Source organism: Onychostoma macrolepis, chromosome 01, assembly GCF_012432095.1.
Source record: "Onychostoma macrolepis isolate SWU-2019 chromosome 01, ASM1243209v1, whole genome shotgun sequence".
Classification (NCBI taxonomy): domain Eukaryota; kingdom Metazoa; phylum Chordata; class Actinopteri; order Cypriniformes; family Cyprinidae; genus Onychostoma; species Onychostoma macrolepis.
The window spans coordinates 46,808,516-46,833,883 of NC_081155.1; the positions used below are offsets into that span (position 1 = coordinate 46,808,516).

The 25,368-nt window shown below is 37.5% G+C and overlaps 3 protein-coding genes across 3 annotated transcripts; all 3 read right to left on the reverse strand.

Annotated features, from left to right (window-relative positions):
• Positions 1–223: 223 nt before the first annotated feature.
• Positions 224–8,142, reverse strand: f7i (coagulation factor VIIi). Its single transcript, XM_058778084.1, has 8 exons — positions 7,930–8,142; positions 7,593–7,756; positions 7,481–7,505; positions 4,669–4,782; positions 4,449–4,586; positions 3,139–3,242; positions 2,944–3,064; positions 224–866 (listed from the first exon to the last, which is right to left on the reverse strand). Exons 1-8 carry the CDS (start codon positions 7,985–7,987, stop codon positions 262–264), a joined length of 1,329 nt encoding a protein of 442 aa, XP_058634067.1. The 5' UTR covers positions 7,988–8,142; the 3' UTR covers positions 224–261.
• A 151-nt stretch (positions 8,143–8,293) lies between these two features.
• Positions 8,294–16,806, reverse strand: f7 (coagulation factor VII). Its single transcript, XM_058778096.1, has 8 exons — positions 16,701–16,806; positions 16,427–16,590; positions 16,155–16,179; positions 15,953–16,069; positions 14,515–14,655; positions 13,578–13,702; positions 13,340–13,460; positions 8,294–11,290 (listed from the first exon to the last, which is right to left on the reverse strand). The coding sequence occupies exons 1-8, from the start codon at positions 16,759–16,761 to the stop codon at positions 10,731–10,733; spliced, it is 1,314 nt and encodes a 437-aa protein (XP_058634079.1). The 5' UTR covers positions 16,762–16,806; the 3' UTR covers positions 8,294–10,730.
• An 86-nt stretch (positions 16,807–16,892) lies between these two features.
• Positions 16,893–25,344, reverse strand: f7l (coagulation factor VII, like). The gene is made up of 8 exons (XM_058777759.1): positions 25,210–25,344; positions 24,869–25,032; positions 23,099–23,123; positions 22,725–22,838; positions 22,486–22,632; positions 20,888–20,979; positions 20,424–20,544; positions 16,893–18,416 (listed from the first exon to the last, which is right to left on the reverse strand). Exons 1-8 carry the CDS (start codon positions 25,292–25,294, stop codon positions 17,869–17,871), a joined length of 1,296 nt encoding a protein of 431 aa, XP_058633742.1. The 5' UTR covers positions 25,295–25,344; the 3' UTR covers positions 16,893–17,868.
• Between the last annotated feature and the right edge of the window lie 24 nt (positions 25,345–25,368).

Sequence of the window (25,368 nt, forward strand, 5' to 3'; positions counted from 1 at the left end):
ATATCTGTGCTTTATCAGACTAATATAATGTATACAAAACATACAGCATGTCTAACATCTGACCCTACACAGGGTCACGTCTGGTGTATGATTAGCAACATCTGCACAAGAAAATCAATGCTGTTTCAGTTAATGACTGCCTAAATGTCCCTCAAACACACCAGAATGATCCCTAAAACCAACACACATGAAGATCAGATGCTTGAATAACAAAAGTACAAACTCAGAGTGAGGGTTTTATTTCAAAGCTCATGACAGACATTAATCACGAGCAGTCGGCTCAGCTGGAGATGCAGGGGTGTTCATGACCACCTCAAGCCATTTCAAGAAATTGGCCACTTTGGTGTAAATCCCATAGTACCCCGGCTGATCGCAGCCTTTACCCCACGACACGACGCCCGTCAGGAAGGACGTTCCCTCGTAGCGGGTGACCAGCGGACTGCCGTCATGTCCTCTGCAGGACTCCTGGCTGCCCTCGGCGTAACCCGCACAGAACATGTTAGCCGTGATGTTGACGCCGCTCTTCTCTGCACAATGCGCTGTGGGCATCAGAGGGACGGCTAGCCGCTGCAGTGTGGATGATGAAGGGGCTTCAAGACCTTTGGAGCGGTGGATGTTGTCCCCTGCGGTTCGCTTGCTCCATCCGCTGAGCGTGTGGAAGCGGACGAACGCAAGCTCGTTTTGTGCCAGCTGTGGCGTCGGTAGGCAAACGGGCACGGCGTATGCGGAGCGCTTGGGTTCTCCACGCAGCTGTAGGAGGGCCAAGTTGCTATCCAGTGACACGGGGTCGTAGTTCTCATGGATGACCACACGAGCAACATCATACGCCTCCTCTGAGCCATCCATCACATCCAGGTCATGATCACCTGAGGACAAACCAACTCACTGCATCAAGACCGGAAACAAAACTACAGCTGAATAACTACACTATAGTCTTCTGGGATTGCGCTCTGCTTCACAGCTGAAATTAAAGTCTTTCTTTATAATTGCTGAATTTGCAACTCTGTTATTTTCTGTGATGCTGCTTTGAAACACTCTGTATTGTATGAAGTGCTATAGAATTAAATGCAGTGTTGGGGGTAATGCATTACAAGTAACGCATTATAAGTTATGTAATCAGATTACTTTTTTCAAGTAACTTGTCAAGTAACATTACTTTTTGATTTTAAATAAGTAACACCAGTTACTGTGTTTCTCATGTATTGACTGACAGCTCTGGTGTTGCGATGTTGAGAGAAATCAGGAGTAAGTGCAGAGCGTTGTGTGTGAACATGATCTTACTGTAGTTCTAGACTAAATATCAACCTGTATTTGTAGATTGTAGATTCAGTATTCCTCAAAATTAATAAAACTGTGAAATGCAAAAATGCATTACGAGTACCGTGAGTTACGTAACCAGATTACTTTTTTACTTAGTAACTAGTAAAGTAACGCATTCATTTTTAATTTAGAAAGGAAATATCTGAGTTACTACAAATGTTTTTCTATTTATTGACTGACAGCTCTCCTGTCCGCAAAAAAAAAAAAAAAAAAAACATATTCAGTGTTCCTTAAAATTAATAAAAACAGTGAAATGCAAATTCAGAATATGATGCAAGCCTGCAATAAATAAATATTGGTAACCCTTTTTGGTAATACTTTATTTTAAGGTGTCATAATACAGAGTAATTACCTAATTAAGTACTTATTAGTAGCCGTTGTACTTACATGAAATAAAATGTACTTACCATGTAACTAAGTTATAGAACAGCCTGTAATTACAGTTTGTAATTATGTAGCTGTAATAGGCAGCTACTGTTACACGTATGTAACAGACCGAGTCTGTTACACAGCTAATTGTACACTTAAGTACAATCTTGATAAACTTTATTTTAAGTAACTTATGCCTGTGTAATATTCTGTAATTTTAATGTAATTAGAAAGGTATTACGTGTATTTTAGCTGTGTACTGGTGGGTTAAATCAAAGTAAGGTTCAGCTGGATAAGGTGTACAGTATAGATACACATGAAGTACACTTAAGTACAATCTTGATAAACTTTATTTTAAGTAGCTTATGTCTGTGTACTTACATTTATAATTACGCAACAATCCTTTGGTTACATAAGTAGCTGTGTAACAGACTCGGTCTGTTACATATGTGTAACAGTAGCTGCCTATTACAGCTACATAATTACAAACTGTAAGTATAGGCTGTTCCATAACTTTGTTACATGATAAGTACATTTTGTTTCATGTAAGTACAATATCTGCTAATAAGTACTTAATTAGGTAATTACTCTGTATTATGTACACCTTAAAATAAAATGTTGCACACTTTTTTAAGGTGTCCTTGTTACATGTTACAATACATGTACTTACTGTAATAATAAAAATAAATGATGCATAATTACATGCAAGTAACCCTAATCCTAACCATATAGTAAGCACTGTAGTTAATTAATATTACTCAGTACTTACCGTAAATGTATAATTACACTGTAACAAGGACACCTTAAAATAAAGTGTAACCCAAATATCCTTTATGTATTTAATCCCATTTTATTAATCATAATACTAATAACAAAATACTAATACTAATAACAAAAATTGACTTTAGATGAACATAACATTTGTGTTTCTTTGTTTTTATTTATTGCTGAAGAGTGTTGAACTTTCTTCTCCTGCGTCATATTCTTCTTCTAATTCATTTCACTTTTGGTGTGAAAGGGCTTTTACGTTTGCCAAAAATAGAACTTTTGTGTATTAAAAACAAAGCCCAGCCCAGATTTAAAAAGTAACGCAACACATTACTTCCCATGAAAAGTAATTAAGTAATGTAACCAGTTACTTTTTTGGGGAGTAACGCAATATTGTAATGCATTGCTTGTAAAAGTAACTTTCCCCAACACTGAATGAATGTGATTTGACTTTACAACCCACAATGAGAGAAACACTTCAGATACCTGTGATAACCTTCAAACGCTTCATGTCCTTCTGATGAACGCAGTGAGCAGCGGTTACGACCCAGTTATCGTCCAGAAGAGCCGCTCCACACAGACCCTCACCATCATAATCTATCAACACCTGAGACGAATAATACAATCATTCAGTCGCTCGCTCTCATGACGCTGCGATGCGATGTACACATTTACAGTTACCTGCCAAGGACAGTGACCTCTGGGACAGTGAATTCCACCCACAATCTGTTTTTGAGAATCAACAGTGTTTCTCTGAAGTGGAACCTTTCCACACGGATATTCGACTGCAGAGGAAAACAAAACATTTGAACTAGAAAAAGGAAAGTTTGGCAAGAGAAATGGGGAATGTTGGCTTGACAAATGCTTGCCTGTTAGAGTTTGAATGTTTTATACGCCTTGTTTACTGTGAAGACTTGGGGCCAGATTTACTAACAGCTTGCACTAGCGCAAACTGTCTTTTGCCATTAAAATAGTACTGCCACACCGGGTCCCAACTACACGCAATGTTGCGACACGCAATAAAAGGTATCTTTTCCATATTAACCTGAGTTTTTGTCCTAACTAGTCGCGACGTGCGAAATTTCTATTTTAGAAACGGCATATATTTCTGCAACGTCGTGGCGGGAACAACATACAAACTATGACACAGTTATAATCTCAGGTACAGAATATTCAAATGCTTTTTTCAAAGTTTAAAGTGTGTAATGTTTAAGTATCATATTGCATGACATTTATAGCCATACTGAAATCCATAATAGATCATTTACCTCAGATCTTGAAAATAAATTAAAGCAAAAATATACCTTAAAACTGAAAACTCAATGAAAAGTGTTTTCCATGACAAAGATAGTGACTGTGACTCAGTATGCAGTTTTAATAATGTTAAAATGTTTACTATTTATGAATTAGATTGTAAACTTGTCCATTTCGCGCTGTCGCTTCACGTTTGTGGTGTGGACAGCCAAATTGCTTGTCGTGTTGCGTGTAATTAGGACACGGTGTCAGGATGTACTGAAGATGAGCAGTAAAGAATTAGCGCTGAAAAGGCATGGACACAGTTATTTTTGCGCCTGAACTTATTGAATATGCATTTGTAAGAGTTTCCCTTTCAGACGCAAAAGTATATATTAAAATGAATCATGCAACGCAATTTACTAACGTTTACGCTCGTCAAATTACTGGTATTTGCGCCATTATTTAACGCCCAAAAAATGTCTTAATGTCTTAAAGCAGGCGCTAATTTGCTCTTGGTAGACTGCGCTGGTCATTATGGAAATGAGATGTTGCGTCTGTGTTCTTCAATGTGCGCATTTTCAGTAAATCATCCTCAGAATTTTCCCCTCCCATCTGCGCTTTTATGGGATTGCGCTCTAACACCAATTTTCCCTGTTTAGTAAATCTGGCCCTTTGTTAGTTTGGAGAGATCTGAAGGTCTGTAAAGTTTTTGTCTGTTTTTATTCTCCAGTTCATAAATGCAAGACTCTTCCCACCTTCAGCAACACAAGAAATCCCATCAGCCCCTAGTGCGTATCCTGCGGCGCAGCTGCATTTGCGTCTGGGTTCAGAAGCATCGCAGAACTGTTCGCAGCCTCCGTTCACATACTGACACTTTAGCGTCTCCTCAAACCCTATACCAGCCAAACCAACAACATTATATGAGGTTTCACCAAAGATCACGCTGCTGGTGTTTCATATGTGACGTTCACGTACCCTTCTCACAGTATTTGCCCTCGAAGCCCTCCAGACACAGGCAGTAGTAGGTGTTGGCCAGATAGATGCATGTGCCATTGTTCTTGCATGGATTGGTCAAGCAGGGCTCCTTATCTTATTTATAAATAATCACGTGCACAAAATTAAGTGAGCACTGACATGACAACACCTAAACTACCAGTCAAAAGTTTTTGAACAGTAAGATTTTTAATGTTTTTTAAAAGTCTCTTCTGTTCACCAAGCCAGCATTTATTTGATCCAAAGTACAGCAAAAACAGTAAAAATTTGAAATATTTTTACTATTTAAAATAACTGCTTTCTATTTGAATATATTTTAAAATGTAATTTATTCCTGATTTTAAAGCTGAATTTTCAGTCTTCAGTGTCACATGATCCTTCGGAAAGCATTCTAATATGCTGATTTGCTGTTCAAGAAACATTTATTATTATTATTATTATTATCCATATTTAAAACAGTTGAGTACATTGTTTTTTCAGGATTCTTTGATGAATATCAAGCTCCAAAGATCAGCATTTATCTGAAATAAAAAGCTTTTATAACATTATACACTATACCATTCAAAGCTTGGAGTCAGTATAATTGTTTTTCTGGAAAGAAATGATAGAAATTAATACTTTTATTTAACAAGGATGGTTTAAATTGACAATAAAGACATTTCAAATGTTACAAAAGATTTCTATTTCAGATAAATGCTGTTCTTCTGAACTTTCTATTCATCAAAGAAACCTGAAAAATTCTACTCAGCTGTTTTCAACATAATAATAATAATAATAATAATAATAATAATAAATGTTTTTTGAGCAGCAAATCAGAATATTAGAATGATTTCTGAAGATCATGTGACTGGAGTAATGATGCTAAAATTCAGCTTTGAAATCACAGGAATGAATTACATTTTAAAATACATTCAAATAGAAAACAGTTATTTTAAATAATAAAAAAAATATTTCACTTATTTTGCACTTTGGATCAAATAAATGCAGGCTTGGTGAGCAGAAGAGACTTCTTTAAAAACATTAAAAATATTACTGTTCAGAAACTTTTGACTGGTAGTGTATATTTAAAGAAAATGTTTAACCTAAACTCAGTTAAAACAAACAAATGTAGAAGAAACAGGACTTTAGGTCAGTAAATATAGTCATGTATACTGTTGTCATCCAGAGAGGAAGTACATGTAATCACCTTTAATGAAATCAAAACGCTCTTACAGAAGAGTGTCACTGATATACAGTACCATATTACCACAGCAACTATTACAGTCAAGGCCCGCCTTCACCAAGGACAATATCTATAATGATAATATTAACTTAAGTTTTTAATAATTGTTCTAATTCTATGAAAACGCTGAAGGCCACAAAACATAAACTATGATGATAACAACAAAGCCGAAAAAACAAAAACATATATCATTGGAATAACGAAAAAACTGATATCATTGGAATCATTTCCAAAACCTTTTTTTTTCTAGCTGATTAACAATAAAAACACTGACAGCCAATCAGAATCCATCTGACTTTAAAAAGCGCAAACATGGGGCGTTTACATGACACCTTTTTCAACTAAAAACGGAAAACAGAAAAAACATTTTAGCCATTAATTTACAACAATGGTGTTTTGGGGGACTGAAATTTTGAAAAAAAGGATTTCAACGTGCAAGTTTTTGATGAGCGCATGTTTAGTTTATAGGTATGCATACAGGCGCAACGTTTTTTACAAAGTGACATCGCCAACTACTGGCCTGGCATGAATAATACAGCATTTTAGCGGTTTCATCATTACAGGTTTCGTTCTTGGTGTGAACGTGCCTTACTGTGGTCATTTAATATCGTTACCACTGTCATTAAAATATTACTAGTAAAAATAATAAATACTATGTCCATGGACCCTTTTCACAAGTCTGTGATGATGCGTTTAACGGTCATTAGCATCGTAAATCCTCGAAAGGTTTTTATATTATGATTTTTTTAAAATGTATGTACATTTATAACACTTTGTATTATTTCACCTTTGCATCAAATAAAAAAAAAATGGTTAACACTAATGCAAGGGTGTTTCTAATGCAGTGTCTATGGGAGGGACGGTAAATTTGACATCATACTCCCTTCTTTTTTTTTAAAGTCATGAAAACACTATTTGTGACCATGGACGACAAAACCAGTCTTAAGTGTCAATTTTTCAAAATTTAGATTTATACATCATCCGAAAGCTGAATAAATAATCTTTCCATTGATGTATGGTTTGTTAGGATCGGACAATATTTGGCTGAGACAACTATTTGAAAATCTGGAATCTGAGGGTGCAGAAAAAATACAAATATTGAGAAAAACGCCTTTAAAGTTGTCCAAATTAGTTTCTTAGCAATGCATATTACTAATCAAAAATTAAGTTTTGATACATTTACAGTAAAAAATGTACAAAATATCTTCATGGAACAATCTTTACCTAATGATTTTTGGCATAAAAGAAAAATCTATAATTTTGACCTATACAGTGTATTTTTGGCTATTGCTACAAATATACCCCAGCGACTTAAGACTGGTTTTGTGGTCCAGGGTCACATTTGAGCAAATGGGAACGCAAAAAATATATCTGTGGTACTCTCCCAATCACTGCTCTTGAACTGAGGACTTCCGCTACTGAGAAACCCGGAAATGTGAAAAGGGTCCATTCTGAAAGATTTAGGCTATTTTATGACTGTGGTTTTATACTAATAACTGACTGAACTGTTTGAGAGGAAACTATGGCTACTTTTATTTTGTGGGTCACATTTAGTTTTACACATAAACTTACCGGAGTAACTCAACCAAAACTGTTTCTGCAAAAGAGAATGAAACAAATTCACAAACATTAAATAAACAATTAAAATAACATAAAATAAATAATAAAACGACGAGTGAAGCACCGTCTTCGTGTCGTCCTCGAACACTTCGCGCGCTTCCTCATAGTCGCAGATTTCTTCGATGCACTCGCGCTCCAGATTCCCGCGCTTCATCTCCTCAAGAAACCCGGAGTTCGCGCGTCTGACGCGCTGCAGAAGCGAGCTCGCGCCATCTTTATCAAGAAACACTGAAAACAGCGAGAACCAGAGGTAGTAGAATCATTTAACACACTGTCTGTACGATAAACGAGCGACGCGACGCTCACGAACACTCCCGTTAGAACACAGGCGATTATAACGGGAGCGTTTTAATTCGCGTCGCGTCGCTCGCAGCAGTTTCAGTCTTGTTTTGTCTTCTTACCGCCTCCGGATCCGCGAAAGATCAGCACACACAGGAACACAACAGCGAGGGTGTTCATGTTCAGAGAGTTTCCTGAGACTGCACGGAGCCGCTCGATCCGGAGCAAAGGGCTGATTGCACTGAGCCACTGTGAGACTTCTCACGAGGTTCAATCAGACTGTAAATAAAGCAGATTATTAGTCTCAAACAGACTTGTTCATGTTAGAAAGCACCCATAACCAATTAACCATAGTTCTGCTGAAAAAAACAAAACAAAATCCGCTACAACTACCATTACAAACATAACAAACCATCAACTTTTAACCATTAAAACCATTAAAAATGGTTTTCTGTTGTGCGTTTTGGGACATATTCCATTGGGATTCATTGGTTTTAACAAGCCACCAATAGAAATCGAACAATTACCAGCAGAGACCAACAGGGTCCATTACAGTTACCAGTAGAACCAATACAAGTCCCATTATAACCAGTAAAACCATTACTAATTTTGTGATGGTGTCTATTGTTTTTTTTTCAGCAGAGCTATTAGAAAATAGTTTTTTACCGATGTTGGTCATCTACAATAAACACACACACATGCTTCATGGGTTCATTCCATAGGTGTAATGGTTTTATTGTACTGTACAAACTGTATTTTCTGTCCTCTTACCCTAAACCTGCTCGTTACACAAAACTACAGGCATTTTTAGATTCTCAAACACTTCATTCTGTATGATTTATATGCTTTTTCCCTCATGTTCTTGTTCGTTTATTTATATAGCACAATTTAATACAACACCAGGTTGCCCAAAGTGCTTCACAATATCACAGCTAATTTACATAAAAACAACCATAATCACAAATGACAACACACATTACATAACAACATAAACACATTTCAAATAACTAAACCTGCTCTACAACAGCTCCTCATTAGTTTTTAAAAGATGTGCTTTTAACATAGCCTTAAAGACCGATAATGAATTAACAGATCTAATAGTAAGAGGAAGGTTATTCCACAGTTTTGGACCGGCTCGAGAAAAAGCTCTATGTCCCCTGTGTTTATATTTTGTCCTAGTCACACAAAGGAGGTGTTGATTTTCAGACCTCAAAGATCTCAAAGGAGTATAGACCATAGAGTATAGAGTATAGACTATAAACCATGCTTGACACATACCCCAGGGCTAAATTGTGAAGGGCCTTAAAAACAAAAATAAGTATCCTACAAATCATTTTAAGCCTTACCGGCAGCCAATTGAGTGCAAGTAATGGAGTAACCGATTCATGTTTTTTTGCAGATTTAATCATTCTAGCCGCTGCGTTCTGAATTCTCATGTGACCAAAAAGGTCCCCACAAGGTCGAAATTTACTGGTATATCAGATTTCACCTGTTATTAGTTGGATTTTAGGTGATCTGATCAAAATTTGGTCAGCTGAGACACATCGGTCTCCTTTGGTCATCACCTCTGTTATAAGATTTCTTAAAGACCCTCCTTCTTTTATTTCTTCATCATTTTTGCACAAACACGATCTTAAGCCTTATAGTCACAGTAGACTTTGAGTCCACAAAATTTGTACGAATACTGCATAATAATCGTAACATGATGTCAGACTCTGCTGTGTCCTTTTTTTTGTAAACAGAATTAAAGATATATTACATCCAAAATGTAAAAATATGCAATCTGCTCCACTTTACTGCAACTCTGCAGTCTTACAGACTTAAAGCTTGCGTTTTTTTTTTTATTCAACTGAAAGAGGTCACACCGTGGCCTGACAGTCTTTTATTGGTCTCAGCATCTTACAAGTGATATGAATTCACAGGTCAGAGTTCACCGAAGCTGAACTTTGGAATGCTGTGAAATTTGCATGAGCTTGTGTTTACTGTCTGCTGTATTTGCATGAATGGAAGTCAGTGGAACGAAAAGCGAAGCACATCTGCCGCTTTACAGATTCACTGCAAAAAATGGCTTATCTTGCTTAGTATTTTTGTCTTGTTTCTAGTCAAAATATCTACAAATTCTTAAATTAAGATGCATATTCATATTAAAATGCACTTCATTTAGTGTTTTTCCCCTGGAAACAAGACTAAATATATTTTGCTTATCTAGTAAATGCATCTTAATTTAAGAATTTGTAGATATTTTGACTAGAAACAAGACAAAAATAATAAGTAAGATCAGCCATTTTTTGCAATGTATATATGAGTGAGTGGGAAAGTACTAGGCGGCTCATTCAGGGCGGATAGTGTTTCCTGCAGAAATGCAAAGCATTTTTAACTACTGTATTTTTTCACTCATTTCTCAAAATATTTTGACCCCATTTCCACCTGTATTTAGCACTGACCACTTGAGATAACCAAAAATGCATCTTAATAGCAGGTGGGAACAGGGTCACACATGCACTCTCTTTAGGTGCAGTCACATTAATGAAATTTCAATGCAATTATGCAGTCAGAAAAGGTCTATTGTTTATATGTATGCAGCACAGTTCACACAGAAGTCACTTTCAAACCAAGCAGCTTTCTGTCAGTCACTGCGGTGAATTCGCATGACCAGCTTGAACACGAGCGAAATATGCATGGAGAAGTTTTTTCACCCTTGCACAAAACTTATTGTGCAGGTTCCTATTTGAATCTGGATTCTCCCACAGAATTTCTTAAATGCAAGCACACACAGACATACAAACCAAATAAGCATAAATCATTTACATACTACTGAATTATTTATTTGTGAATGAGGTAATGATGGATAAAAATAGCAAACACACAGAAGAAAATCAGACATGATCAAACATAAATAGAGGATTCGCTGTGCGTTAACGCTTCATTGTGTTGCAGCTGTAGAATTGGCCATCTGTTCGTGGATCCATTGCAGGTAGTTGGAGACGCGGGTGTAAATGCCGTAGGACCCTGGTCGGGCGCAGCCTTTCCCCCAGCTCACGATGCCCAGCAGGAAGGTGGTGTCCCTGTAGCGGGTCACCAGTGGCCCGCCGCTGTCCCCTTTACACGAGTCCTGCTTCCCCTCGATGTAACCGGCACAGAACATGTTGCTGGTGAGCGCCACGTTGCTGCTCTCAATGCACTCCTGCGTGCGGATGCGGGGCACCTGCAGGCGGCGCAGGAAGCGTGACGTGGGCCCATCCTCGCTGCGTTTGCCCCAGCCGCTCACCGTGTGCTTGCTGACGGCCCACAGCTCGCGCTCGGCCATGTCTCGCAGCGGCAGGCAGACGGGGACGGCATAGGTGCTGTAGACGATGGGCCTTTGCAGACGCAGCAGAGCGATGTCGTTGTCTGAGGTCTCAAATTCGTAGCCGGGGTGCATGAGCATCTGCTCCACCTGGATGACCTGCTCTGTGCCTTCCTCCACCTCGATGTCATGCTCACCTGAGTCGCAGACAACACACACAATAGAGCTACACGTGCAGAGCTGGCACTAAATAGTGTGCTGCAGCCGTAACATCAAAACCCAGACGACTAATTCGCCATAGATTTTCCTGTGGTTTCATTTTAAGAGTATAAGGTCTGGGAGACATACACTCTGCAAAAAAGGCTGACCTTACTTAGTATTTTTCTCTTGTTTCAAAATATCTAACATTTTTTAAATCAAGTTGCATTTACTAGAAAAGCAAAATGATGATATTTAGTCTTGTTTCCTGGGGGGAAGATTAAATGTAGTGCATTTTGCTTAAAACAAGTAAAATGATCTGCCAGTGGGGTAAGCAAAATAATCTCATTTTCTGTTTGAAATAAGATTATTTCAAATAATTCACTAATTTTGACTTGTTTCTTCTGAAAACAAGACAACAATTTTTATTCGTCTAGAAAATCCTCCTTGATTTAAGAATTTTTAGATATTTTGGCTGAAAACGACAAAAAATCTAAGCAAGAAAAGCATTTTTGCAGTGTAAGATGAGCCTTTTTTGCAATGCAGTAACTTGATGATATTCTGATGTTTTGTTGTACAATGTAAACTGCACCGACTTACATTACTGCATTAATCATTCTAATGTAGTAAATACAAGGATTGTTTTTAAATTAAATTGAACTGCTGCAAAATTTGCATTTTAAGCATGGGATTGTGTGTGTGTGTAATTTATGCTGTACAGCAAAACGTCCAAGTATTGTCATTTTATATTTACCACAGAGATAGTTTTGATCGTAAATTAAAAAAAAAAAAACGAATAGGAAAATTTCAAGGGAGCCCATGGCGAATTAGGGTACATTTACATGACAGCAATGCACTAAAAAGGGAAAATGTCCTTTGTGTTTTTGAAAAATTTCGCATATATAGACGACAACATTGTCAAAATGATCATCTGTTCAAAGGCGTCTGCAAAATGACTAAAAACGCTGTATTTTGCATGCTAGGCCAGTAGGTGGCGATGTCACTTTGTAAAGAAAAAGTACGTATCTGCACACATATGCATTCCTATAGACTGAATACGTAATACTGTACATACGCTGTTTTCACAAATTCACATTTTTGTAGTTTGCAGAGACGATAAGGGTATCATTTTTTAAAAGTTTGCAATTTCAGGCCCCCAAAACGCCATTGTCGTGTAAATGAACGACCAAAGTACATAAAAAGATTTTAGATTTTTTATTCTTTCCATTTTCAGTTTTTAGTAGTGTTGTGTAAACACCCCCTTAGTCTTCTGGGTTTTGACCACACGGCTGCAGCACTCTTATATTACTGAGCATACTCTATTTAAAAAATAAATATTTATGTAAAAATTTGCAAATACATTAAAACAAGTGACATGTAGCCTTTCTCAGGCTTTTTCAGTTACTAATAATTACTTGTCTAAGTATGCAAGTAAACTGTTAGAAATCAGTTAAGTGCTGTGATTTTCTCTTCTTGATAATATTGTTTGATTAATATGAATTACATAATCAGGTGTGGTTTTGTTTGGCTGCAATATTCTGACTCATTTGTATCGTTTCATGTTTTTGTCTCGTCTGTTTACATTCACGTACGTATCACTTTTAAGAAGTGAATTTGGTTACATTTGACAGTCCACTTTAGACATTCTACTAACTAGATGTAACTAACTGTCAACTAACTGTCATTAATTTGCAACTACATGTCAGCTAACACTCAGAGTATTAGTATACTGTAAGGTTAGGGCTAATAGAATAAGTTGACATGTAGTTGCAAATTACTTACAGTATAGAATGTCTGTTGGGGACCATTAAAATAAACTGTTAGCAGATATTAAGCAGACAGGCGACTAATACTCTGATGACTGCTAGTTGACATGTAGTCGCAGAGTTACTTATAGTTAATAGAATGTCTAAAGTGGACTATCACAAAAATGAATTTGACTGTTCACATGAAATTTGGCACACCTTGAATCTGCGGTTGTTGTGTTCTCTTGATGTTTTCACATGTGTAATAATTTCATTCACGGTCTGTTCTGAGAGCGACCGTACCTGCGACTATCTTGAGAAACCTGACATTGAGTTTTTCCAAACAGTGGGCGGCTGTGAGGATCCAGGTGGGTTTGTAGATCACACCTCCACAGAAACCCTTCTGACCGTACTTTAGCAACACCTGTCCATCAACACACACACACACACACACAAACAGACAGACAGACAGACAGATGTTTGACGGTAAAGTACAGTATGACCTGTGAACAGGTGGATTCTGTGTGGTGACCGCTGGTACCTGCCATGGACAGTGACCTTTAGGACATTCAGCTCCACCAACGATACGAGATCTCACGTCGTCCTTAGCACTCATAGCAGCACCTCCACCCTGAAGAAGAGGAACCTTCCCACACGGAAAAGCCTCTGTAACGGAGAGTTAGATTCCGTTTTACGTACAAACCCCATGCTGAAGTCATTATACGACAACCAGTGTTACTTGTAATACACTGCAAAAAAAGATTTTCTTCCTTAGTATTTTTGTCTTGTTTTCATGTATAAATATCTACAAATTCTGGAATTAAGATATTATGTCTTGTTTTCCAAATTTTGTTAGTTTTTGCTTAAAACAAGTAAAAATATCGGTTTCACTTTATTTTGATGGTCCCTTTAACACATTCTGTTGATTATAAGTAACGTTGCACCTACATTTCTACTGACTCTCAGTGTTAGTAGTTTATTAGTAGACTGGTAGGGTTAAGGTTACAATAAATTGACATGTACTTGCAAAGTTACTTATAGTCAGTAGAATATCTGCTGGGAGACCAACACAATAAAGAGTTAGCAGATATGAAGCAGACAGTCTACTAATACTCTGAGAGTCAGTTAATATGTAGGTGCAAAGTTACTTATTGTCAACAGAATGCTCAAAAGGGACCATCAAAATAAAGTGTTACCAAAATATCTGCCAATGGGGTAAGAAAAATAATCTTGTTTAGCCTTTGAATTAAGATTATTTTTCTTACCCCATTGGCAGATATTTTTGCTTGTTTTAAATTTGAATAATATTTTCAGAAAACAAGACGTAATATTTTAAGTCGTTTTACTTGTAGAGTAAATGCATATTTTTTGCAGTGTGCGTTACCCCAACACTGAATGCTAACCAGATGATGGTGAATCTCTGTGGCTGCTAGCTTTCACCTGATTACTAGTAACCCGTGTGTTCTGTGATTTCTCACCATGTGTCAGACACTTCTGACCATTTGACCCTAAGAAATATCCATCGGCACAGGAACAGTTACGCTGAGCGTCCTCCTCCATGCAGAAGTGTTCGCAGCGCCCGTTATCATGCAGACAGGAGTCAGGAACGTCTTTAATCGCTGAGGAGTGAAAGGATCAGGAATTTGTTCGTTCTTTAACTTAACAAGGACGTCATGTTACTCTTTCTGAATGCTAAACTCAGATAAGTTTCATGTATAGTAGGCGTTTCAAGAGTTTTTGAAGCACAAAACTACAATAAACTAATTATAACATACTGTAGCATGATATGTAGCTATTTTAACATGTAACAAGAAACATTCAGCACAGGGGAAGACAAAATAATCTCATTTAAATGATTCTGATATATAAAGTTTATAAAACTATAAGTAACTTTGCAACTACATGCCAACTAATTCTCATTAATTTGCAACTACATGTCTACTAACTATCAGAGTAGTCTGTTAGGGTTAGGGTTAGTAGAATAATTTGACATACACTATACTTGCAAAGATTCGTATTGTCAGTATGTTGTGGACCCATCGAAATAAAGTGTTAGAAGATATTAAGCAGACAGTCTACTAATACTCTAATGACTGCTAGTTGACATGTAGTTGCAAAGTTACTCCCTGTTAGTAGAATGTCTAAAGTGGACTATCGAAATAAAGTGTTACCAATTTTCTGTCATTTATGGGTTTTCAAACAAGGTCTTTAACCTACATTTGGCAATTTTCAAAAAAAAATAAAATCATTATGGACAGATGCGGGTTTGTTCGGCTGCAATATTCTGACTCACTTGTCTGTTTACATTCACATATGATTGATTGTCAGCCATTTATTTCCATAATCCACTTTATTTTACTAACTAGATGTAACTAACTGTCAACTAACCGTCATGCATTTGCAACTACGTTTGCAACTCTATCATTAGAGTATCAGTAGACTGTTACTGTAGGTTAAGCTTAAGGTTAGTAGAATAAGTTGAAATGCAGTTGCAAATTACTTACAGTATAGAATGTCTGTTGGGGAGCATTAAAATAAAGTGTATAATAATACCCCTTTCGAAAATTAACCATGGTTTTATTGTAGTAAAAGTGTAGTAACCTTGTTTTTTGCGTATTGATTACCATTCGTATAACCACAATTTTAATACAAATACCATGGTTAAACTATATACTACATATAGTAGTATATGGAATAGTTTATAAAACTATACTACATATAGTAACCATGGTTTTGTGGTTTAATTTGTAGTAAAACCATGGTTAATTTAGTCTATACTAGTCTAATACTACTCTAATGGCTGCTGTAGTTGACATAACCTACATTTTGGCAATTGTTGTGTTTTATAAATAAATAAAATAGCTGAATTGACTACATTGAAGCTCTGTTGTGTTGAAGTTGCGCTGAAGCTCTCACCCTGCTCACAGTTACGTCCACTGAAGCCCGGCAAACACAGACACGTGTAGGATTCTGCGTTCTGGGTCGTGCAGAGCCCATTATTCTCACATGGATTTGATTCACATTGATCTTTAACTGCAGACGTACACAGATATTCATCTTAATCACAGACAATGTTATGAAGGTGAATGACTTTCCGAAAACAACTTCAAAATCTCACCATCGTAGATCTTCCAGAACTCATTCTGTGTGGAGACATTAGTTAGACGTTTGCTTGCATTGACTAATAAAATACGCAACTAAACCAAAGACTTGAGCAAGTTTAACATCGCATTCAAACACTGAGTATTAGTTTTCTAGACATGCAAAAAATTATTTTCTTCCTTAGTATTTTTGTCTTGTTTTCTTGTATAAATATCTACAAATTCACATCAAACCCAGCACAATGCCATCAGTCACTGAACATGTGTTTCTGTCACGTGTAATACTGACGGTGGCCTCCGTGTGTTCAAACACCTCCCGCGCCTCCTCATACGAACACTTCTCCTCCAGACACTCCCTCTCCAGATTGCCCATCTTTAACTCCTCAAACCAGCCTGAGTTTGCCCGCTTGGTCCGGATCAAAACCCCATGAGCCTCGTCCTTCCCCACAAACACTGGACGACACACATGTACACCAGACTGCGTGATCATCATCAACCACACTCTTATTATACACACTGCTGGATTTGGTGGTATAATGTGGATGTGTTGTTGGTTTAGTTACCTGTAGCAGAATGACAGCTGTAAAGACCCAAAAGGACATAAAAGCCGGATAGGAGAGTCATGTTGAACAGCGGTTCAGTGTGTATCTTTTGCTGCAGGTTCAAAGGTCTGTGGTCTAAATACTCTCCACCCCTCAGAGTTTACAAACCCTCCCTTACTGAACCACAGAGATGCCAGGACACACGACAGCATTTAAAAGAGTTTATTTGTGTGTGCATATTCCAGTGTTACATAATATAAATTTCATCTTTTATTATACTCACTTACATGCATCTTTATGCATCCTTAAAGGTGAAGTGTGCATCAAACTGAATTGCAAAAATGACCAGATTGCTATTTTTTCTGTTGTTTGCCAGTGTTTCCTTCACAATGCTTTATGGTGAAAATCAAAAGTTCAGCCCAAACTCACATGATTGACTAGACGTTGCCATGTCGGGCCGCTCAAACAGATCAATGTTGTAAAAGTATCACAGTGTTTCAGGAATTAGGGGCTGTTCATACTAAACACGTTTTTCCATTCCACTGCGATACTTTTCTGTTGTTTAAAGGGGTCATGATATGAGAAATCAAATTTTCCTTGATCTATTGGCATATAAGCGGTCGGTGTAGCATTAAAACATCCTGCAAGTTTCATAGCTTAAAACATTCTCCTCATTATAAACAAAGCATTTATTTAATAAAGCTCCAAAAATGGCTCGTTTGGATCCGAGGGGCAAGATGATGTCACGGGGGCACAAACATTTGCATAAACACGCCTCCAGAGCAAGACATCAACGAATAGTCTTCTTCTCAGCATAGGCCCTGCCCACTGGCTCAGAATGAGGGTTGAAACTAATCATTTTTCCACATACTTATTAGTTGTTGTTTTTTTGTGTGTGTGCAAAAAAAACTTTATTGACATTATAAGTAAACCTCAAGGAACATATTAAAATAAGTAAAAAATCCATGTCATCATGACCCCTCTAAACACATGCTAGCATCTTGTGTCTGTTGCAGCATATCGTCCATGACAGGCTTTTCTAAAAATGCAGTGCTTTAATTAAAGTTAATTAAAGTTTCCCCCATTCCACTGCCCATGTCTTGAGTTTTCCAGAGCAAAAAAGTATTCTGTGTGAACGGCCCCTTACTGAAATCTGAACACACTTCAACCTTTAACAACATTCATAAATTCATGCAGCGGCTACAGTCTTCATGATCCACTCCACAAAGACAGACACGCGTGTGTAGATGCCGTAGACGTCAACGCGCGCGCAGCCTTTGCCCCAACTCACGATCCCTGTCAGAAACCACGTGTTCTTATAGCGGGTGACCAGCGGCCCTCCGCTGTCCCCCTGACAGGAGTCTCGACCGCCTTCGCTGAAGCCGGCACACAGCATGTTCCTGGTCACCTTCAGACCCGACTTTGCCCTGCACTCGTCTAAAGGGACCCTCGGCACCTCCAGCCGCTGAAGAACCGGAGACGGCGGACCGGACTGCGCAAGGCGACCCCATCCGCTGACGGTGGACATGCGAATGGCTCCGATGGTGCGTCCGAAGGTGCCGTTAACGGGAGGAAGGCAGACGGGAATAACGAAGGCGTCTAGCGTGACGGGGCTGAGCAGACGCAGCAGTGCGATGTCGCTGTCGGCGCTGGAGTGGTTGTAACGCGGGTGGATGAAGACTTTAGACACTTTCCTCATCTGTTCGGTTCCTTCGTCTTTCCCACGGATGTGTTCACCTGCAGCAGAAGACAAAATGCAGAGATCTACACTTGAGCTGTGGGAGGAGGAACATCAACAGAACCGACAACTCCTCACTGTTATGACATAACAGAGCAAAAGAGCGAAGAACAAAATAAGCAGTGAAAAAAACCCTTATGAAAAAGAAGTTTATTCAAGTGCCCTATTAGTATACTTCTTTTAAACTAAAAATAGGGAAGTATACTTTCAGTCTACTTTTTATGTACTTCTAAGAAGTATACTTAAAATGACATTTAAGCATACTTGACTTGTACTTATAAAAAGTCTAAATTTATTTGAGCGATACTTGTGCTCTGAGAATGTTTTCATTGTTATACGGTAGGGGGCGCTATTACACATCTTCTGTACAAAATTTCTAAAACACAAGCGAAGAAGAAACCGAAAAACAACAGATGCTTTCGCACATTGTGCAAATACCCACACTTGCAGTCTTTGCCCTTGACCACGTGACTACTTAAATGACGTATTTCCTGTATTTGGCCGAAGTCTTCAAGTGGGTGTGAAGACCACAAGTGTGTGTCGAACTTTTCATTACCTGATGGCACACACTTGTAGTGTTGTAAAAATGCAAGTGTTTACACAGCTTTATTTTAATTTTAAATACTTTGCATTTTAAAATCAACTTCTAAATGTCTGTTCAGTAGTCCCTATAACATGACGTAATTTTAATTTGTGGTGCTTCTAATTAAATGATAAAAAGCAGTTGCAAATGTTGTACAAAATAAATATCGCCACTACTCATCTTTGCACCAATAAAACGTAAAAACACTGTTTTTCTACCAAATTATTTGTAATATCTAATTATTATATTAATATTTAACTTACATTGGAAAGGTTTCTGTGACCTCTCGCGAGATCTCGGCAAAAAGTCTCACGATTTATTTCCAGAACATGATGCATTATGGGATACACTTAGCAGTATTCGAGATAGTGTGGATTTAGTATCCATTAAGGGCACTGCACTTTGGCATTTTGAAGACATTGGACAGACTTGCACACTTACTTCCTGTTGTGCACACGCGCTCTCAAGTGGCCAAGACCGCAAGTGTGGGTATTTGGACAAAGCCATAATCTAACACGATCATCAGACATAAAACAGCATCAAAATTGTGTAAAGTTATGGAAAAAAATGTTGACCCATGAAGAGGTAATAATTGTCAAGGTTTTAGACTCCATCTACGTTTTGATTATCATTCTGAATCCAATTCATAGTCTTTTTTCAGCTTTTTGTTTAAAATGTTTATTTATTCTTTATTTTTTATTTACCCACATGAGTAAACACAAAAGTGTTTATAAAAAAGAAAGCATGAAGATAGAATAAAATGTTTTTGTTTACAAAACAAAGTTACACTTTCTTTTGATGTTATTTATGTTCAGATATTCATATAACAACATATATACACATTACTAAATAGGGACATAGTAGTATACTTAAAGTATTATGTAAAGTTCACTTAAAAAAAACTTACGAGTATACTTGCAGTATACTAGTAGTTTACTGAGACTATACTTCAAAGTGTACTAAAAATGCTACATGTATTTAATTAGTAAACTATCAGTATACCTTTAAGTTTGCTTATAGTATAGTTGCAGTACAAGCTAAAAACATAGAGGTAAACTAGTTGTGTACTCAAAGTTTACTACTGTTATACTAAAGTATACTTTTATATACTAGAAAGTGGGCCAATTTAGTCCCAAGGAGTATTGAAATAATACACTTACAAGTATACTACTAGTACACTGATATTTGTAAACTTACTACATAAAGTATACTTAAAAATAAACTTGAACTTTACTTAAGTATACTTAATAAAATAAACTTTTTGGTAAGGGATGCAACACAGCTACTCCACTGGGAGAAGTCCGTTTTCTCCCAGTTTCAATCCAGAGTTTCAAAATTCTAAATCAGAGTTTTACAAACTTGCAATTGCAGTAACTCTCAGAGACAAACCTGAGTAGTAGTTCCCGAACAAGTCATTTCTTACCAACTGTTACTTGTAAGAGGTTTGCATTCTTTTCCCAAACACAGTGAGCTGCGGTGAGAATCCATTGGGAATCTAGAATAACGGCACCGCATTTATACTGTTCATCATGCTGTAGTAAAGCCTGTGGAGGAGACGCGCACACACAGAAACATTGACTGAGAACAGAGAGAACAGATCTGAAGAACAAATGAAATACACTCTTCAAAATGAAGGTTCTTTAGTGGAATGGATTCATGAAGAACATGTAAAATCTATGGAAGCTTTCCATTGGACAAAAAGTTATTTAGATGATTAAAATGTTAAATGCACTAAAAAAAAATGGTGTTTTTAAGGGACAGGTCTCTGAAAGGTTCTTTGGGAAACTGAAAATTGCTCTTCTATGCCATCACCATTTTGGAAGCTGTATTTTTAAGTGTCCAGAGAAATTAACATGCTGTTCATCTGATTTCCTCATGAATCCTCACCTGCCACGGACACTGTCCTTTAGGACACACGCTACCCTTCACTATCCTCGGACCAACACCCTTCGGCACCAGCCTTCCACACGCGAATCGATCTGAGCACATGATGAGAAATACAACACAAGTTTACATCAACAGAAATATGGCCTTACAGCACAAAACACAATGATTGTAGAGTTATCCACCAGAGCGTTCCTCTAGATCAGTCAGTAGATCATGGCACTATCAATGCTAACATTCATGGGTTCGATTCCCAGGGAATGCGTGAACTGATCAAATGTATACCTTCAATGCAGTGTAAATCGCTTTGGATAAAAGCATCTGCCAAATGCATAAATGTAAACATATCCAGCACACTGATGTGCACTGGAGCTCAAAATATGAATCATTTCCGAGACACTCCTTGTGTCCCTATAATATAGTATGTGAAAAACTATATGAGAAAAGAGTAGTACTTGGGCCTAACCTACTACATCTGTTGATATTCCACAGTGTGCATCTAGTGGACACTTTACAATCCCATGAGGCCACTGGAGAGGAGTTATAAATGGCAGTGAACCAATGCAACTGACGCTGCAATTCACATGTGACAATCATGATGGATGTAGTATGTCTAAATTTCATAATATGAAGAACTTACTTTTTTAATGGTGTTATTTAAAGTTCATGCACTGCAAAAAATGACTTTCTTATTATTTTTGTCTTGTTTTCTAGTATAAATATCTAAACTCTCTTGAATCAAGATGCATTTACTTGACAAGTAAAATCAATTAAGATATTGTCTTATTTTCAGGGGGAAAAAAACAAAACAAAAAAATCAAATTTTTTCATCAAAGTTTGAAAAAAATCAAAGTTTTTGCTTAAAGCACGTAAAAATATCTGACAATAGGGTAAGAAAAATAATCTTAATTCAGAGGTTAAACAAGATTATTTTTCGTGCCCCATTGGCAGATATTTTTACATGTTTTAAGCAAAAACTTAACAAATTTTGATAATTTATTTTTTATTTTTTTCAGAAAACAGGACATAATATCATTAAGTAAGTCATTTTACTTGTCAAGTAAATGCATCTTGATTCAAGAGTTTTTAGATATTTATACTAGAAAACAAGACAAAAGCACTAAGAATTTTTTTTTTTTGCAGTGTACTCGGATAGTATGTGATTTCAGATGATGCAAATGTTGGGAATAGCATCGGCCTACTAACATACTAACATATTACATCTGCGAGATCAGCAGTTTGCAGCATATTTAATGCTCGGTATTTGAATTTTCTGTATGCATGACCAACTACATGTCAAAGTGTGCAATATAGACCCACAGTACAGTGTGTGACACACTGCATCCCACAATGCAATGTGCTTGACTCGACCCTCCATTTCTAATCAGAAGTGATAGCGTCATTGATTTTTCCTGATTTATTAGGTCACACTGCAAAAAGTTTGCAGTGCATGCATTGCAAATGCTAAATACCATTATTTCTGAGCTGATAACTGGACTCCGCTCTGCGTGTGCGACTTTGTATAATGCACACTGCTTCACGTACTTCTATTCTGCAGTGGACAGAACCAATGGCTAAGACGTCTGTGTTTGCGGACTGACCCTGTGGCACGCAGCTGCTGTTGTCTTTGTGTAGTGCGTATCCAGGTGCACAATCACAGCGATGGGTCGAATTGCTGATTTCTACACAGAAGTGCTCGCAGCCACCATTCTTGTACAAACATCCATAGGAAGTGTGTGGAAATATTTCTGTGGGACGTACGACAGGATTAACATGAGTAGATGCTCATTCTGCAGATCCTTGTGTTGTGTTGTGTTGTGTTGTGATGATTGTGTGTTACCTTTGTCGCAGTGTCGCCCCTCAAAGTTCACTGGACAGATGCAGATGTATGCGTTTATCTGATCCACACACGTGGCCCCGCTCTGACACGGTCCTGACAGACAATGATCTTCCTCTGAAGAGGCAAACCACAGTTTTACAGTTTTGTGCAAACTCATTGTTGTTAGATGTCAGGGCATTTCTATCCAGTCTAAGGAGTTCTGCATGGTTGTTAGCTCGTTGCTATGCAGTTTCAATTAAACTCACTTTAAAATTTATGTGCAATATTTAAAAACCCATTCAAGAGTTTTTAAGTATTTTGGCGTCTAACTATTCCTGAAATAGAATCTGTTTTTATCAGATGTGTGTAAGCTGCACTTGAAGTCGCTGGTTTACCTTTGTATCTCTTCCAGAAATCTTCCTGAAACACAACAGGAGAGTTCTGTTAGATTTCCTTCAGCTCTTCTGCTAATTCTGTGCTCTTGTTGGTTGTTTTGTCTCAAATTCAAACACAAACTTTCATTAATGTCATGAGTGTCTCACTGTGAGACTGGCTCTGAATGATCGGAATTGAGACTGACTTTGAATTACCTGAAGTGAGACTGATTCTGAATTATCCGAATTTAGACTGACTCTGAATGATCTGATTCTGAATTGAGACTGAGTCTGCATGGTCTGAATTGAGATTGACACTGAATTATCAGAATTGAGAATGACTTCGAATTGAGACTGATTCTGAATTATCTGAATTTAGACTGACTCTGAATGATCTGAGTTGATACTGACTCTGAATTGAGACTGATTCTGAATTATCTGAATTTAGACTGACTCTGAATGATCTGAGTTGATACTGACTCTGAATTGAGACTGATTCTGAATTGTCTGAATTTAGACTGACTCTGAATTATCCGAACTTAGACTGTATTATCTGAATTAATTCTTTGAATGATCTGAATTGAGAGTGACTCTGAATTGAGGCTGACTCTGAATTATCTGAACTGAGATTGTATTATCTGAATTGATGAGACTGACTTTGAATTACCTGAATTGAGACTGATTCTGAATTATCAGAATTGCGACTCAGACTCTATTATCTGAATTGATTCTGAATAATCTGAATTGAGACTGACTCTGAATGGTCTTAATTGAGACTGACTTGGAATTAAATGAACTGAGACTGACTCTGAATTGAGACTGAATCTGCATGGTCTGAACTGAGATTGACACTGAATTATCAGAATTGAGAATGACTTTGAATTGAGACTGATTCTGAATTGTCTGAATTTAGACCGACACTGAATTATCTGAATTTAGACTGTATTATCTGAATTAATTCTGAATGATCTGAATTGAGAGTGACTCTGAATTGAGGCTGACTCTGAATTATCTGAACTGAGATTGTATTATCTGAATTTATTCTGAATTGAGACTGACTCTGAATGGTCTTAATTGAGACTGACTTGGAATTAAATGAACTGAGACTGACTCTGAATTGAGACTGATTCTGAATTATCAGAATTGAGACTCAGACTGTATTATCTTAATTGATTCTGAATAATCTGAATTGAGACTGACTCTGAATGGTCTTAATTGAGACTGACTTTGAATTAAATGAATTGAGACTGACTCTGAATTGAGACTGAATCTGCATGGTCTGAACTGAGATTGACACTGAATTGTCAGAATTGAGAATGACTTTGAATTGAGACTGATTCTGAATTATCTGAATTTAGACTGACTCTGAATTATCTGAACTGAGACTGTATTATCTGAATTAATTCTGAATGATCTGAATTGAGGCTGACTCTGAATGTTCATAATTGAGACTGATTCTGAATTATCAGAATTGAGACTCAGACTGTATTATCTGAATTGATTCTGAATAATCTGAATTGAGACTGACTCTGAATGGTCTTAATTGAGACTGACTTTGAATTAAATGAATTTAGACTGACTATGAATTGAGACTGATTCTGAATTATCTGAACTGAAACTGTATTATCTGAATTGATTCTGAATAATCTGAATTGAAACTGATTCTGAATTATCAGAATTGAGACTCAATCTGAATTATCTGAACTGATTCTGAATGATCTGAATTAAGAGTGACTCTGAATCAAGCACTACATCACTCTGAGCAGATCTTTCTAAATGTCCTCTCCTCACCAGTTGTTCGGGGACAGTGAAGATCTCTCTGGCCTCCTCATAAGAGCAGATCTCCTCAAGACACTCTCTCTCCAGATTGCCCAGCTTCAGCTCCTCCAGGAAGGAGTTTGCCCGTCGGACACGATGCGTTAACGCCCGGTTTGCCTCAGACTTACTGAGGAAGACTGCAGATGATGAAGAGACCAAGAGTAAATATCAGGCAGACAGTGAGTGAGTCTGTATACCGTTGTAGTCTCTGTTTTGACATGGATGAGAAACACACGAACACATGGCACACAGCTGATCTCATAAACACAGGCTCAGTGATTCTGATTCTCTGTTTTTAAGATCTCAACACTCACCTGATGGAAGCCCAAAGCACACTGGGACGGCGAGCAGCGTCAGGATCAAGTGGCAGAGCTTCACTCTGTTCAGGTTAGACTCCATGATGTTTTAGCTTCAGGATCGAAGTCCGTAACTCATGGGCTATGTTCTGGACACACGGTGGGCGTATGGACAGC

Coding starts and splice junctions, on each gene's coding strand:
- f7i (XM_058778084.1), bottom strand. CDS start 7,987: ATGAACACCCTCGCTGTTGTGTTCCTGTGTGTGCTGATCTTTCGCGGA. Junction 7,757..7,929: donor CTTTCGCGGATCCGGAGGCG/GTAAGAAGACAA, acceptor CGCTGTTTTCAG/TGTTTCTTGATAAAGATGGC. Junction 4,783..7,480: donor GTTTTGGTTGAGTTACTCCG/GTAAGTTTATGT, acceptor TTTATAAATAAG/ATAAGGAGCCCTGCTTGACC.
- f7 (XM_058778096.1), bottom strand. CDS start 16,761: ATGACTCTCCTATCCGGCTTTTATGTCCTTTTGGGTCTTTACAGCTGT. Junction 16,180..16,426: donor TTGAACACACGGAGGCCACC/GTCAGTATTACA, acceptor GTCTCCACACAG/AATGAGTTCTGGAAGATCTA. Junction 13,703..14,514: donor TCAGAAGTGTCTGACACATG/GTGAGAAATCAC, acceptor TCTCCGTTACAG/AGGCTTTTCCGTGTGGGAAG.
- f7l (XM_058777759.1), bottom strand. CDS start 25,294: ATGGAGTCTAACCTGAACAGAGTGAAGCTCTGCCACTTGATCCTGACG. Junction 22,839..23,098: donor TTTCTGGAAGAGATACAAAG/GTAAACCAGCGA, acceptor TTGCCTCTTCAG/AGGAAGATCATTGTCTGTCA. Junction 18,417..20,423: donor CCTCTTACAAGTAACAGTTG/GTAAGAAATGAC, acceptor CTTCTGCTGCAG/GTGAACACATCCGTGGGAAA.